This window comes from Strix aluco, chromosome 11 (genome assembly GCF_031877795.1).
Source record: "Strix aluco isolate bStrAlu1 chromosome 11, bStrAlu1.hap1, whole genome shotgun sequence".
Classification (NCBI taxonomy): domain Eukaryota; kingdom Metazoa; phylum Chordata; class Aves; order Strigiformes; family Strigidae; genus Strix; species Strix aluco.
This window is the reverse complement of record NC_133941.1, coordinates 3257226-3269981: the sequence shown is the minus strand read 5'-3', so window position 1 is coordinate 3269981 and position 12756 is coordinate 3257226. Positions and strand designations below refer to the sequence as shown.

Sequence of the window (12756 nt, the reverse complement as noted above, 5' to 3'; positions counted from 1 at the left end):
CCAGCCCCACCGCCGGGCACGGCCGGTCCCCGCCCGCCCGCCCGCGCCTACCTGGCCGGCCCGTTCCCCGGGCCCCTGCAGCGGCACTAGGCCCGGCTCAGAGCCACGGCGTCTCCTGAGCAGCCGGCGGGAGCGAGCCCTCGGCAGCGGGTCCGGCCCCTCCCCCTGGCAGCAGTAGCGGCGGCTTCTCCCCAGGCCGGGCGGAAACGGCACTGGGCGCACGGGGATCCCCGGCGCCGGCGCCAGGGGCGCCCCGGACACGCCCACCCCCGCTCCCCGTTGGCTGCCACGGCGCTACGCCCCACCCCGCCGGGCCTCCCGCCGCCCCGCCCGCCCACGCTTGCCATTGGTGGCCTCACCGCCCGGCCCCGCCTCATTGGGAGCCGCGCGTCCGCCCCGCCGCTCGCCCCACGGTTGTGGCGTCCCATTGGCGCGCAGAGCTGCCAGTCAGCGGGCGGAGGGGAAGGCGGCGGGGGGGCGGGTAGGCGGCCGCCAGCGTCGCCGCGGTGCAGCCGGGGCGGGCTGCGACAGTGGCTGCCGGCCGAGCCGTGCTACGTGCCGAGGGGCGGGGCCGCCGCGGTCCGTCACCGCCCCCGCCGAGGCGCCGCGCTCCGCGGGGTAACTCCCGCGTCGGGACACGTGGCAGAAAGAAGGGGCGGCGCGGGCGGCCGGCCGGGATTCCTGGGCGGCAGCCGCCGCTGCGCCGCGCATGCGCGGGCCGGGGCGGCGGGAGGAGGGGGGAAGGCAGGGGGGCGCAGAGGGCATGCGCGGCGACGCGGGGCCTGCCGCTCGGCACGTCCGCGCCGCGAGGGGAGGGGGCGGCCGCTGGGCCGGGGTCCCCTCAGGGGGCCGGGAGGGGCAGCGCGGCCGCCGCCCTAACCCCCCGCGGGCGCGATCCCTCCGTGGCCGCCGGTGCTTCCCCGTCGGGCCTGGCGGAGCGCGGCGCCACCGAGCTGCTCCGCCCCGGCGGCTGCCCAGCCCCCCCACCCCCGCGGGCAGGATGCGCCGGGACTGCCGCGCCCCCTCAGCGGGGTGGGGGGAAGAGGGGCCAGCGCAGCGCTGGAGCGTGGGCCGGCTGGTTCTCCGTCCCCCGGGCCCCAGACAAAGGGCGCGGGGCGCTGACCGCGGGGCTGCGTGAGGCGGAGGAGCGGCCTCTCGGCGGGAGGGGCGGCGGGAAGGAGGGGCCGAGACCCGCTGGGCCCAGCCGAGGGGCTCTTTCCCGTGCTGGTGCCCGCGTCTCCGGTGAGCGGCGGGGGAGCGCACCCGCCACGGCTCCGCGGGACGTGCTGGGGGAGTCAGGCTGGCGGCCCCCTCCCGCTGCTGGGATCGCTCGGAAGAGGCTGTGCCGCGCGCCGGGGGTGCCGGGCGGGCGAGCGGCCGCCAACGCCTGAGGGACGGCCCGGCCCCGCCGCCATCTTGTGCGCAGCGCCCGCCGCTCCCGCCATGGCGGCCCGCCCGGGCCCCCGCCGCCACCCCCGCGGGAGGGGCGGTCCCGGCCGCTGCGGCGGGGCTGCGGAGCTGAGGGGAGGGCGGGGAGCGGGGGAGAGGCGGTGCAGGTGCCGTGGCGGGAGCTGCCGGGCAGAGGCGGCGGTTCCCCCGCAGGGCCGGGGGCGAGGGGCCGCTCACGGGGCGCTCAGCCACGCGTGGTGCAGGCACTGGGCGGCTGTGGCGCGGCGCTCGGGGGCATAGTGCAGCGCGGGCAGGAGGAAGCTGGTGAAGGGGGTAACCTCGTGTTTTGTCCAGTTGTGTCTGTCCACCAGGATGCTGTGGAGACTGCGGGGGGAAAGCCTGGAGATGCGCAGAAGAGCACCTAGCAAAGACAGTGTAAGGACAGTACCTTAATTACACTTGCAGGACTGAGAGGCTACCGCCCCTCACCTCACACAACTCATCCAAACCACCCTGAAGGGTCCCTTCCTTCACCTTTGAATCTTCCTCCCTATACGCTTCACCTGCCCTTGCAGGTTTGGCTCTCGGGTGTTTCTCAGAAATCACCTTTCCAAGCCAGTGTTAGGTCTCCCCATTGCTGAGTAGTTCTTCAATGAGAACATGCCAAGAGTGACAGAGTGTTGCCAGAACAGCCATGCCAGAGCTGTTGCTGCTTGTTCCCTGTGCCTGTTGGCATCAGGCCATTTCAGTGCCAGAGCTTGCAAAACACCAATGTTAAATTTGTTTTCTGCCTGCTAGCAGGGCCCAGAAGAGTGTCACTACTGACTGAGGAGCTATCCTTGTCCCCAGGAGTACATGGTGTAAATGTAGTGATTCAGGTTAGGCATGTGTGGTCAGGCCAGTCTGGTTCACACGGAGAATGAATATAGACCAGGAACTAGTTTTGACTCATTTCTTCTGAGCACCATAGAAGGAATGAGTGTGAACAAGGGATGTGAATGTGCAGTGAGGTGCTTCTTGAACTGCAGCATGGGTCAAGGGCTCAACATTGACTGAATTGTGGGTAGGCTGGGGTGGGTGAGCGTGAAAGCAGAGAAAGAGGAGGATAGACTAAACTGCAGGATGGAGTTGTGATGCCTTGAAGTCAGAGACAAGGATTTCCAGCTTAATGAGTCAAAGGGAAAGGAATTGGGGGGAATAAAGCAGAAGAGTTGTTACAGTTGGGTCAGAAGACTAAATATAGCAGCCACGGATATGAGTGTCCCATTCCTGATCATCATTGTTCCCTGCCAGTGAACGGGTGAAATCCAGCCAGTTACACACTCTTCAGCCTTCCTGGCATGTAGCTATTTCCTGTTCCTATTTCCATTCTTTCCAAATCCAAAGGAGAAGGAATGGAAATGTTTTCCCTGTTGGGTGTTTGCTATGACCGTTTTTCAGGATTTTGCATTCATTCCTGGAACACTCCTGGATTGCAAAGGTAGGCAGGGCAAGGAGTGTTACTGCTCTTTATGCAGTCTCCACTTGTCTTCTGTCCCTGCTTGTAGGCTGCGTTGTGTAACAGAAATTTTGGGGGTTTTCAGTGTGAGCTGAGCAGGAGTGTGTCAGAGACCCACAGTGATTTTTAGAGTAAACTTACTCCAATTCTTACCTGGCCTGCTGAAAAATTTTGTTGACTTGTTCCAGGAGAAAGCAATTTGAGGAGGAATTCTTCCCAGAAGTTCAATAATACGAGCAACATGATCTAGACAGAGAGAGGGAAAACACATCTAGATACAACAATTGTGACACTTCTGTCGGTGAAATGAATAAAACTGATGGAGTCCTACCATCATCTCTGGAGAAATATTTCCCAGGTTGAGGATCAAATAGACGCTCCCCAGTTGCCATTTCAAATGCCTAGAAATGGAGTCGCATTGTTAATTCACTAACGGACTTGGAGTTTTTCTGCCCCATTAACTGATAGCACCGATTTCCCTTGCTATCACATAAAACTGATCCTAAAATAGGGAAATATTCACACTGATTTGATCTGTACCACGGTGAGACAGCACCTTTAGCTCTATCAGGATGTACGTGCCTGATTCAGTCAAGCCTACGAGTTAACATACGCGGAGTATAAATTGCCTTACAGCGTTAACTAAAGAGTTTCAGCAGCAGCATATTTTTCACTCCAAAGTGCCTGAGTGCAGACAGCCCCATTTTTCTTCTTAGCAAGGAAGTTTTGCTTTAAGTGCAGTGTGTGTAGGTGGGTGCTGCGGACGCGCTGCCCCTGGCCCGTTAGTGTCAGTCACCTCCTGCGCACGCACAGCGTTGTCCCTGCTCCTACCAGGCAGCCTGTGCTCCAGATATCCGCGGGAGTGCCGTAGTCTAATCCAAGAAGCACTTCCAGGGCACGGTAGGGCTGGGTCTGTATCTCCTTGGAAAATGGCTTGTACTGAAACAGAAACAAACTCCCTTTGCTGAGCGTCCGGAAACGAGTAACAGCAACACTTGTGCTCACGTGCTTCCCGCAGAGCGAGGAGGACGCTGCGGGGCAGAACCGAATACGTGTTCTGAACTCTGCGCAGGGCACGGCAGGCACGTTCTTGGCCCCACTGACACCAGGGTGAATTTATCTCCCAGCGCTGAACGTGGTTTTGAATTTCCAATTGTAGGGACTAACTGCAAGCTGAAGAAATGTCTAAAGTTGGCAGTGTCTCCAGGAGTACAGTGCCCAGCTCAGAGCTGGGAGTGCTGAATATAACACCCCCCGAAATCAGCATTTCTTCAGCACACTGAAATAGCTATTCAGCTGTAAAAGGACAGACAAGCAGGGTGGGATGGAAGGAAGCACACAGCATCCCATATCATCATGGGACTGAGACTCAGAGCAAGACTCACTGTCCAGCATGCGCTGCCCAGATCTGCAATTTTCACTTCTATGCTCATTAAATCAGATTCTTCCAATCGATCACCTCCTAGATGGAAAGAACAGAGAGAAATCGGGTCTTTCCAAACCAACAGCTATGCATCACTTACCACAGGAGAGGCATGAATGCCTGCCTTTGAAGTTTTTCAGCCTAAAAGGTCCCAAAATGCTTTTTATAATCAATAAAATGCCACCTCTGGTTTTTGAGGAAACACAGAGGAAGAGCTGGTATCCAGTCAAAATCGAAGAGGGTGTTTGGGAGGACAGTAGCTTGGCGTGGAGCGGTGTGACCGTGTGTTCCTGTGCTGCTGCAAGGCTCTCGCACCGAGGTTAAATTACTGTGGGCCCAGAGGAGAACACATTCTACCAGCACTAGTCAGACACAAAACATCTGTAATGCCTCCTTAGCCCTGAGCAATCCCGGCTGTCACGGACCTTGGACACAGCCTGCTTGGCAAGCACCGTAAAGGTTACATTTTCATATGACCCCGGAAAAGGGTGATTTTTGGTTTACTGCTTTACAGTGAGCTGTCAGTCTGTGCCTAATATTATGCTTTTCTGCTCCAAGCAAAAGACTCAGTCACTAATTTAGCATTCCCTGATTGCCCTGGAGTTTGAGAGACAAAACAGCACTGTCATGGGAGAAATGCTCATGGGAGAACATTGTGTGAGGATAATATAAAGGGTCTCATTGCTGGGAGATGAGCTGATCTCTCGAGAAACTCTCCAGCCCTACATCTTATTCAATATTCACACCATTCTCTGCAAATAAATTATGTCTCCAAAGGCCCTGAAGATTAGCAGTACATACAAGTCTCCCACAAACCTCGGAAATAGGGGAAATAAAGAGGAGAAGTGTCATGCAGCTTCCTGATCAAACCATTTTGTATGTAAACCTTTCAGCGGCTGAAAACACTGGACACAAGGGAACTATCCTGTACTTAAAGCCGTAAGAATGAGCTCTGAGGTCGTGGTGGGGCTGTTAACAGTTCCCTGAGATCTGTTGTTGTCCTCCACACAAACCTACCTGCAAGACCACGGTTCTGTAGGTGCCCTGAGTAGCTTGTAGCCACTCAGCCCAATGTTTGTATTAAGCAGAGACAGGAGAGGCCTCTCAGCAGCATAAGCTGGCTGCGCTGTTTTGTACCGGCCATGTAGGAGATGGGAACTTATTCCTAAGATATCTGTACCTGCTGCCTCTGTTTCCCTCCTGGCGGTAAACACACAAGTCCCTTTTCTTGTTAAAACCACCCTGGAGTGCTCACCTGATCTCTTTAGCCTCAGATCTGTTCTCTGGCTGCAGTCGAACATATCGGGCTGAAGCCTTTGGAGGCTTTTGTCACATCCGTAGAGCAAGACGTTCTCCGGTTTGATGTCCGCATGGATGATGCGGCAGCGCTTGTGCAGGAAGTGCAGCCCTGCCAGCACCTGGGCGAGCAGGCAGCGAGTCACGTCAGCAACGCGAGGGTCCCCACAGCCTCCCCTGCCCCCCCCGAGCAGTCAGGCACTGTGGGTACGCAAGTTGTGGATGTTCTGGCACGGAAGGGAGAGAGCACTGATGAAAACTATCTGCAAGGAATTGTTTCATTGCACAGCCGGAGCCTCCCGTGCTCAGCATGCCGAGTGAGAGGAGGCCCGGGGAGCCCAGCGGGGTTGTTTGGGGAGGTGAGGGTGACACGCAGCAGAAGGTGGCGTGAAAAGCCACAGAGATCAGCATGGATGGGCAAGCCCGGGAAGGTGGAAAGAGGCTGGGGCTAGGAGGAGGCATTGCAGTCACAAAGCTGAACTTTCTCCGGAAAATCACTCCTGTTTGTGTGGTTGTAGCATCCTTGGACCACCCTGCCTGCCTGCTGATTATCATTCCAGTGGAAGTTGGGGTTGGGGGACAGTTACAGAGTGACATGGCACAGGAGGGCATCCCATCGTACAAGGAAAGAAAAAGAGGTGCAGCACAACCCAGACAGGAGGAGGGAGAGACCATGAGTGAGTGTGTGTAGAGAGGACTTGAGAGCCATGCAGGAGAGCCATGTAGGGAGAGAATGGCTTACGACGGAGCAGGGAGAGTCTGGCCTGTCATGGGGGAGAGATAAACAACGCCCACCAGAGAGAAACAGTCGCTATCAGAAATCAATAACAGCGAAAAGGCTACTGGGAGAGTTACATTTGTTTTTTAAACACTCTGGTCAGTCATAAAGGGCTGGCAAATACTCTCTGTATTATCAAATTCTATTCTGGGATGAACACCAGCCCCAGGGAAATAACCAACCTTAAATGGTAACTATGAAACACGGGGAAAGATTTAAGTAGCTAAACTGGAATGAATCAGAAGTAAATACTGCCCCAGAGCTGATCTGAAGCGGGAAAAAAGATTCTGAGATTTTACAATTAAAGCAGATAAGGGAATGGATCAAGCAAAAGGCTTGGGTGTGAAATGGGGCACAGAGATTAATTTTTGTGTAACTTATTCAGGTGTTAATGGAGCTTCTTTAGAGGAAGAAGAGGCTATTCCAGAATAGAGGATGAAGGAGGAAGCTGTTTTCATTCTTAGTCTCCCTAGAAGGGCACAGGAATCAGGGTAGCAAATCTTCATCTTGGCAAGTGTGCAGACTTCTGATAAATCTCAGCATGAAAGGCAAAATGTAATTTTAACTATTTGGAGGCCTCACTCAGGTTTCCCATTCCTTAGCTATTCCCAGCCAATGCATAAGAAACGCAGTTTTCATGCTCTGTTTGATCGGCACACCACATCCTTACAGGGGATGAAGGAAGAGTTGGCTCTGAGCAGGAAAACCTCAACATGGGTGGAGGACCAGCCAGCTGAACCAGCAATTTAGAAAGCCCTGGAAAGACACCAGCGCTGAGGGAGACGTCGAGCAGCCTTTGGTGCTACCGAGCAGGAAGCTGCTGGACCTACCAGCGCTACCCGTGGCTGGATACTGTGGAGTTCGTGGCAGATGACCCCGGGATGAAGATTAAAGTGGGTCTCCCAGAAACAGTCCCTTGGTGCCCCCACCCCGTTCCAGCTAAATTCTCACCTGCTGTAAAGATTTTTTCACAAAAGGCAAGGGCAGTCCCTGGGCTGCGTAGTCACCCATCAGACATCGCAGGGAAGGACCCAGCGCCTCAAACACCAAGCACACATGTGGGAAAGAGTCAGGGATTTGCTAACAGAGAGAAGATGCTACCACCAGCCTTCTGCCCTTCACCAGAGCAGCCAAATATCTCCTTATCCAACCTCTCCCCTCCAGCCACCTCCAGGTGCCCCAGTGTAGCTACTGCCTTGCTCATCCTCCTCACGGGAGCACAGCGCTTGGTTTTACACCATCCTGCGACTCTTTGAGGCAGGCCCAGGCTTTGCTGACCCAGAGCTGCAGCACTCTCAGCAGAAGGATATGGAAGCCGTTCTCTCCAATCATTCTGAAGTCGTCTAACAAACAGATGATGTTTTCTCCTGCCCGGTCCTTCTTCTTCATACAGCTCACCTGAGGGGGAGGATTCCAAGAAAGCTGCGATTACAAACATATATATGCAGAAGGACATCTTGCACCCGATTTAGCCTGTTCTACAGACTTTCTCTTCCAGGAGTTGGTACTTCATGACAAACCCCATGAAAGCAGCATCAGGAAAACCAGGCTCCAAACACACAAGCAGAGTCTGTTAACCAAGGAATGAGTTTCTGTGTGTTGTCTAGCTCTTGACCAGGTTGGACCATCACCCTTACAGTCTCCGAATAACTCAAACTGATCCTGCTAATAGTGTCTAGCACACTTCCCACTGCTTATTCTATCCCATGCAGGCCCAGAAAGTGCTCCTGCTTGTGCTGGAAGGGGATTCCCCCAAGACCACAGCTCCCAGCGGCGATGGCCATCCATTTCCTTTGTCCTTCCGCAGCCTCTGCTCCTTGTCCTCAGAGCGGGGGTGGCTAAGAGCAGCAGGCTGGGACATCACCTTTTAAAACACACCTTCCCTTCAGAAATTTCTCACAAAGGGTTGCAGAGAGGCAGAGACCTCGTGGTTGTCTTCAACCACTTGAAGGATACCTGTCCTATGGGGTAGAGAGCCGCTTCCATGTCTGGAGGAACCCAGTGAAATGGGCTGCTTTGGGCTGAAAAAAGGCCAGTTCTGGGCAACTACTGCAGAGGTCTATAAGATACAGAGTGGTAGTGAAAGAGGTGAACACAGATCTTTCAGACAAGAACAAGGGAGCATCAAACCTAGCACTTAGGAAGTTGAAAAACAAAGCAGAGGAGGTGGTTCTTGACACAGTGTGTGGGTAATTGGTGGCAGTTTTTGTCACAGGGGGCTGCTGAAGCCCGCATGGACTCACAGGAAAGCAGGGCAGGTTTCTTGAAGGTAAATCCACTGAGAATAACTGCCCACACAGGCATCACCCTTGGCCCAAGAAATCTCCAGCTGGAGACTGCTGTAGGCCAGGGGAGCATTCAGTGGAAGCAGCACCCTGTGCTTAGCTTGTCCTTACACCCATCTGGATATCTGCTGCTGGCCCAGGGTGCTGGGCTGGGTGAACCCTTGGTCTGCCCCAGCACAGGTGCTCTGGTACCCCCAGCTCTCACAAAGCGCTGATCCTGCTACAGCAATTCTTTTTTTTTTTTTTTTTTTTTTTTTTTCCACAGCTATAAGCATTGGGATTTTGGTTTGGAAGGTTGTACAGATGCTGGATCTGCCTGCACCAGCGCGGGGAGGTTTGTGCTGGCACAAGAGGTGAGCAGCCGTGGAGACCAGATCACCCCTCCCAGCAGCTCTGCAGGCACCGACCACCCTGCACCGGTGGGAACAGCCCTGGGAAGCAGCTGCATTCTGCTGAATGGGAAGGCGTGTCTTTCAGAGAGAATTAGTAATAAATCAAGGGTAAGGCTCAGTCTGTGTGCAGGATTGTGCTGATGTGTAGAAAAGCAGCCCTCTGATTAAATTAGTGCCACTTGGTGCTTCCTCTTGCATCACTGAGTCTGGCTCACGTCCCTTTGGATGGGACCTACAGATTTACAAGTATGAACTAAACCTTTCTCAAACCTGTTGGAGAAAGGCCTCAGAGTAATTTGAAATGCAAAATTTAATGGCTTTTACTCATCTAAAGCTGATGTAACTTTGTATTTAGGCAAACTCGAAGAATTGTAAGCATGAGCTTTCTAGAACTAGCAGGTCAAGCCATCTTCAAAGGCAACTAGCTGAGACCCAGATACAGGCACCTAATTACTACATCCATTAGCAAAGGCAGGAGGAAGCTGCCTGACTTCAGATGTTTCTCACATTTTTGCTACATCCTGCTTTCCCCCCCCGCCCCCGATACTTCCTTTTACTTCAGTATTAGTGTTGTGATAGAGCAATGCCCTGGGAACAACACAAATACAGTGGACACGCTCCCATCTCCTGCTTAAGAACATTACCACCTTTTTCTGTTGATTATCTGCCTTAATCTTTCTGCAGGTTCCTCCTATTTGCTGGATTTCAGTCTCAACTGAAAGAAATGGGCTGACAGGGCGAGTGGGACCCAGCCAGCATGTTCCAGTATGACAGGAGGAAGGAGGAGGTGCCTGTTTCAGAGGCCAGTGCTGAGTCAGAGTGATTTCTATGAATTCCCTAACTGTTTGGTTTTTTTCCTGATTCCCACCTAACTCCTCAGACTGAGACCCAGAGGGAGAAGGGACCATGAGGCTGATACTCAGACCTGAACTCAGCAGCTGTCCCCGTGGAGCAAAGCACAGAACTCCAGAAGATACATACGCAGCGGAGGAGAGCGACCTCGTCCTGGGCAGCCTCAGCGAAGCCTTCCCTGCTTTTCAGGACCTTTACAGCTACGTGTTTCTTCCTCCTGGGAAATGAATCACAGCTGCCAGCCAACGCATGCCGGCGTGGCCCCAACCAGCAGCACCTCCCCTTCTCCCAGCCACCCAGCACTGGGCTCCCCTGGGAGGGTGCTGCCCTCCTGCAAGCAGCCTTGCCCTGCAGCACCCCAGGCCTGTGGGTGACAGTGCCGGTGTCTGGCAGCACAGCTGCCCCCCAGGGACCAGTGAGGGGCTGGAGAGAAGACGTCAATGCATGTGTACTGCAGGGTCTAAATGAGAAGAACCAGTGCAGAGCAAGGACTGATGCCATCTCATTTATGTTCTCTGGTTTCCGGAGACCAGCTCTGCTCGTTGCACCCCACCGATCTCGCTGCCAGGTTTCCCTGTGCTCGGGGGACGCTGATGTGCTCTCAGGCTTCTGTGAGAGGGGCTGGGCCTGCCCAGGAGTTCACCCACCGCTTCCCAGTGCCCTGGAAGGCCGTTAGCCCCTCACCTCACATCCCAGGAGATCAGCCACCCGTTCCCAGCACCCCAAAAGGCCGTTAGCCCCTCACCTCATGTCCTGGCACAGCCAGACGGTGGCAAAGGCGCCGCAGCCCAGCTTGTGCAGAGCCTGGTATTGCATGTTGAACACCTCTCCTTCCCGCACAGGGTGGTGGCCTCCTGCAGGGACCATCGCCAAGAGACATTACTGACCTCTCTAAATGCTCTGGGACTGAAAGAGCAGCTGAGGACAACCATCCTTCTGCAGGAACGGCCGGACAGATCCCGGTGGCCTCCTCTGGCCTGGGAAGAGCCCGGCACGATCTCAGCTCTGGAGCTGCACGCCCAAGGACTGACCTGTGTGCTGGGCTGCTGGCACCTCCTCCTGCACCCGCTGCTCCATGGCCTGGCAACGCAGCAGAGACTGGCACCGGTGGTGCGATCTTCAGCACTTTTATCCTTTAAAGAGAGTTGGAACGCTGCAGGGCAGCCCTACCTCTGCCACGTGCTGCGCACGTTGATTCCCTCTTCTACTCCTGCTGTCCCCTCGCCTCCTTCCTTCCCACCTGCTTCATCAAGCGCCTGGAACCAGGCTGTTACAAACACTATTGGCACTTCACGGAGGCAGGGATTATTTTAAGAGGCCAGAAGAGGAAAGCTGGCAGGCTGGGGCCACGCAGGGATCCTGGCAGTGTGTGTGGCTGGGCCAAGGCCAGGGCCAGGTGGGAGTCTCAGGTTTCCCTGTGCCCGGTGTGGATTTTCAGGGGCTTAGCGGGGACTGCGGGATCCCCTCCCGCCGCCGGGGAAAGCACCAGCTCCCCATCCCTGTCCCAGCTGAGGAGGGGACACGTCTGGGCTGTTGCTGGCAGGAGCAGCCTCACGCTCCAGATGGGTGTGAAGCAGAACCTGCATTTTAGACACCACAGTGCTGCACATCTGTCCGCAGCCCAGCCCCGGGGTCGGAGCACGGGTTTATTTTATCACTGACCATCCCGTGACGCCCTAGCGAGAGGCTGTGACGGAGGGGGAGGCTGTTCCCGGAGTTTGTTACTATGACAGCCCGAGGTACAAACACCGAGACAGTGTAGATGGACTGATGCAACTGCTGTCCCCCCACCCCGCAGCACCGGTCACCTGAAATAGCAACGCAGAGCCCGTGTTGCTAATGGAAATATCCATGTAAGTTGCTGTAGCTGGGGTACTCCCAACCCAGCATTAATAATTTGAGAATATCACTTGCTGTGTAGCTGAAACTTAAGGTTAACATGCATTGCCAGGTGATAATGATCCCAGTAGACCATTAGCACGGGTAAAAATATTGACCTTTAAATCCTTCAAATCAGGTCACTATAGCTAAATGTTCGGCTGCACCAGAGCGTTTTCAGAAATAGTTACAGTGGGCTGGCAGTGGTGGTGGCAGCAGGAGCCACGCAGCGGGGAGTTGTTCTGGGACAGTAACATCTTCGAGGTGCTGAGACAGAGGTGTGACTTCCTCAGAAGACTAAAGTTTCTTTCCCCATGCAGATGCTTCTCTCCCAGCACAGCACCCAGCAAGCTCCCAGCACGGTTCTAATTAAGGGTCCGACTGCGCTCAAGACTCCGATCCTGTCAGGAGCAACCCAGATTGCCAGAGCTGACGTTGCTCCATTCACCCAAGCCCGTACAGCAGTCTGAAAGGAGCTCAAAATCCCTCCACCTCCTTATATTTTTACACCTCTGACTGTGGCATTCACACTGTCCAGAATCGGTCTCTTTTAGGCATAAACCTCCAGGATGCTGCATGTTTGTGTGGCCACTCTTTTCAGCAAGTACTTACTAACGTCTTAGCTATGAAACAGAGATGAAATCCAAATTTTCCATATTTGTGCACAGACTGAGCATATCAGTAACCTCACAAGCTCCTGCACTGCCAGAATCTGCCCAAACCCTCATCACCCTCATCATTAGGAGAGCAGGGTCTGATCTGAGAGCCGGGCAGCAGCCTTAAAGGTTTTATGATACCGCTCACCCTTCACCTGCCAAAAGAAAACTCAAGAGCGCGTGGAGATGGGAGTTCAACAGCATCTTCCCTAGGTGGATTGTTATGGTAATAGGAGATTTCGGTGGGAAAGCAGGACCCAGAGACAGGCTCAGAGTGCAAAACACATCCTAGCACTAGGGCTGATGGAG

At 54.9% G+C, this 12756-nt stretch overlaps 2 protein-coding genes and 1 long non-coding RNA gene across 6 annotated transcripts in view; 1 reads left to right on the top strand and 2 right to left on the bottom strand.

Annotated features, from left to right (window-relative positions):
• Positions 1-247, bottom strand: part of SETD5 (SET domain containing 5) — a 77709-nt gene extending 77462 nt beyond the window's left edge. For 2 of the 3 annotated variants that reach the window (XR_012624659.1, XM_074835670.1), the window contains exon 1: positions 52-246. The gene's annotated coding sequence lies outside the window, so the exon portion shown is untranslated. Of the gene's footprint in view, positions 1-51 lie in introns of all 3 variants that reach the window. The other variant, XM_074835672.1, reaches the window with a different exon arrangement.
• Positions 248-781: 534 nt separating this feature from the next.
• LOC141928282 (uncharacterized) lies at positions 782-10075 on the top strand. Of its 2 annotated transcripts, XR_012624714.1 has the most exons (4): positions 782-1242; positions 1744-1824; positions 8935-9169; positions 9746-10075. It is a non-coding gene; the product is annotated as an uncharacterized LOC141928282 (long non-coding RNA). The 2 variants fall into 2 exon arrangements; XR_012624713.1 differs by lacking the exon at positions 782-1242 and having other exon boundaries at positions 1720-1824.
• Positions 1623-10990, bottom strand: LOC141928281 (SRSF protein kinase 3-like). The gene is made up of 11 exons (XM_074836247.1): positions 10945-10990; positions 10659-10767; positions 10043-10130; positions 7695-7782; positions 7336-7442; positions 5566-5728; positions 4273-4349; positions 3719-3826; positions 3219-3288; positions 3041-3133; positions 1623-1810 (listed from the first exon to the last, which is right to left on the bottom strand). Exons 1-11 carry the CDS (start codon positions 10988-10990, stop codon positions 1623-1625), a joined length of 1137 nt encoding a protein of 378 aa, XP_074692348.1.
• Positions 10991-12756: the final 1766 nt, after the last annotated feature.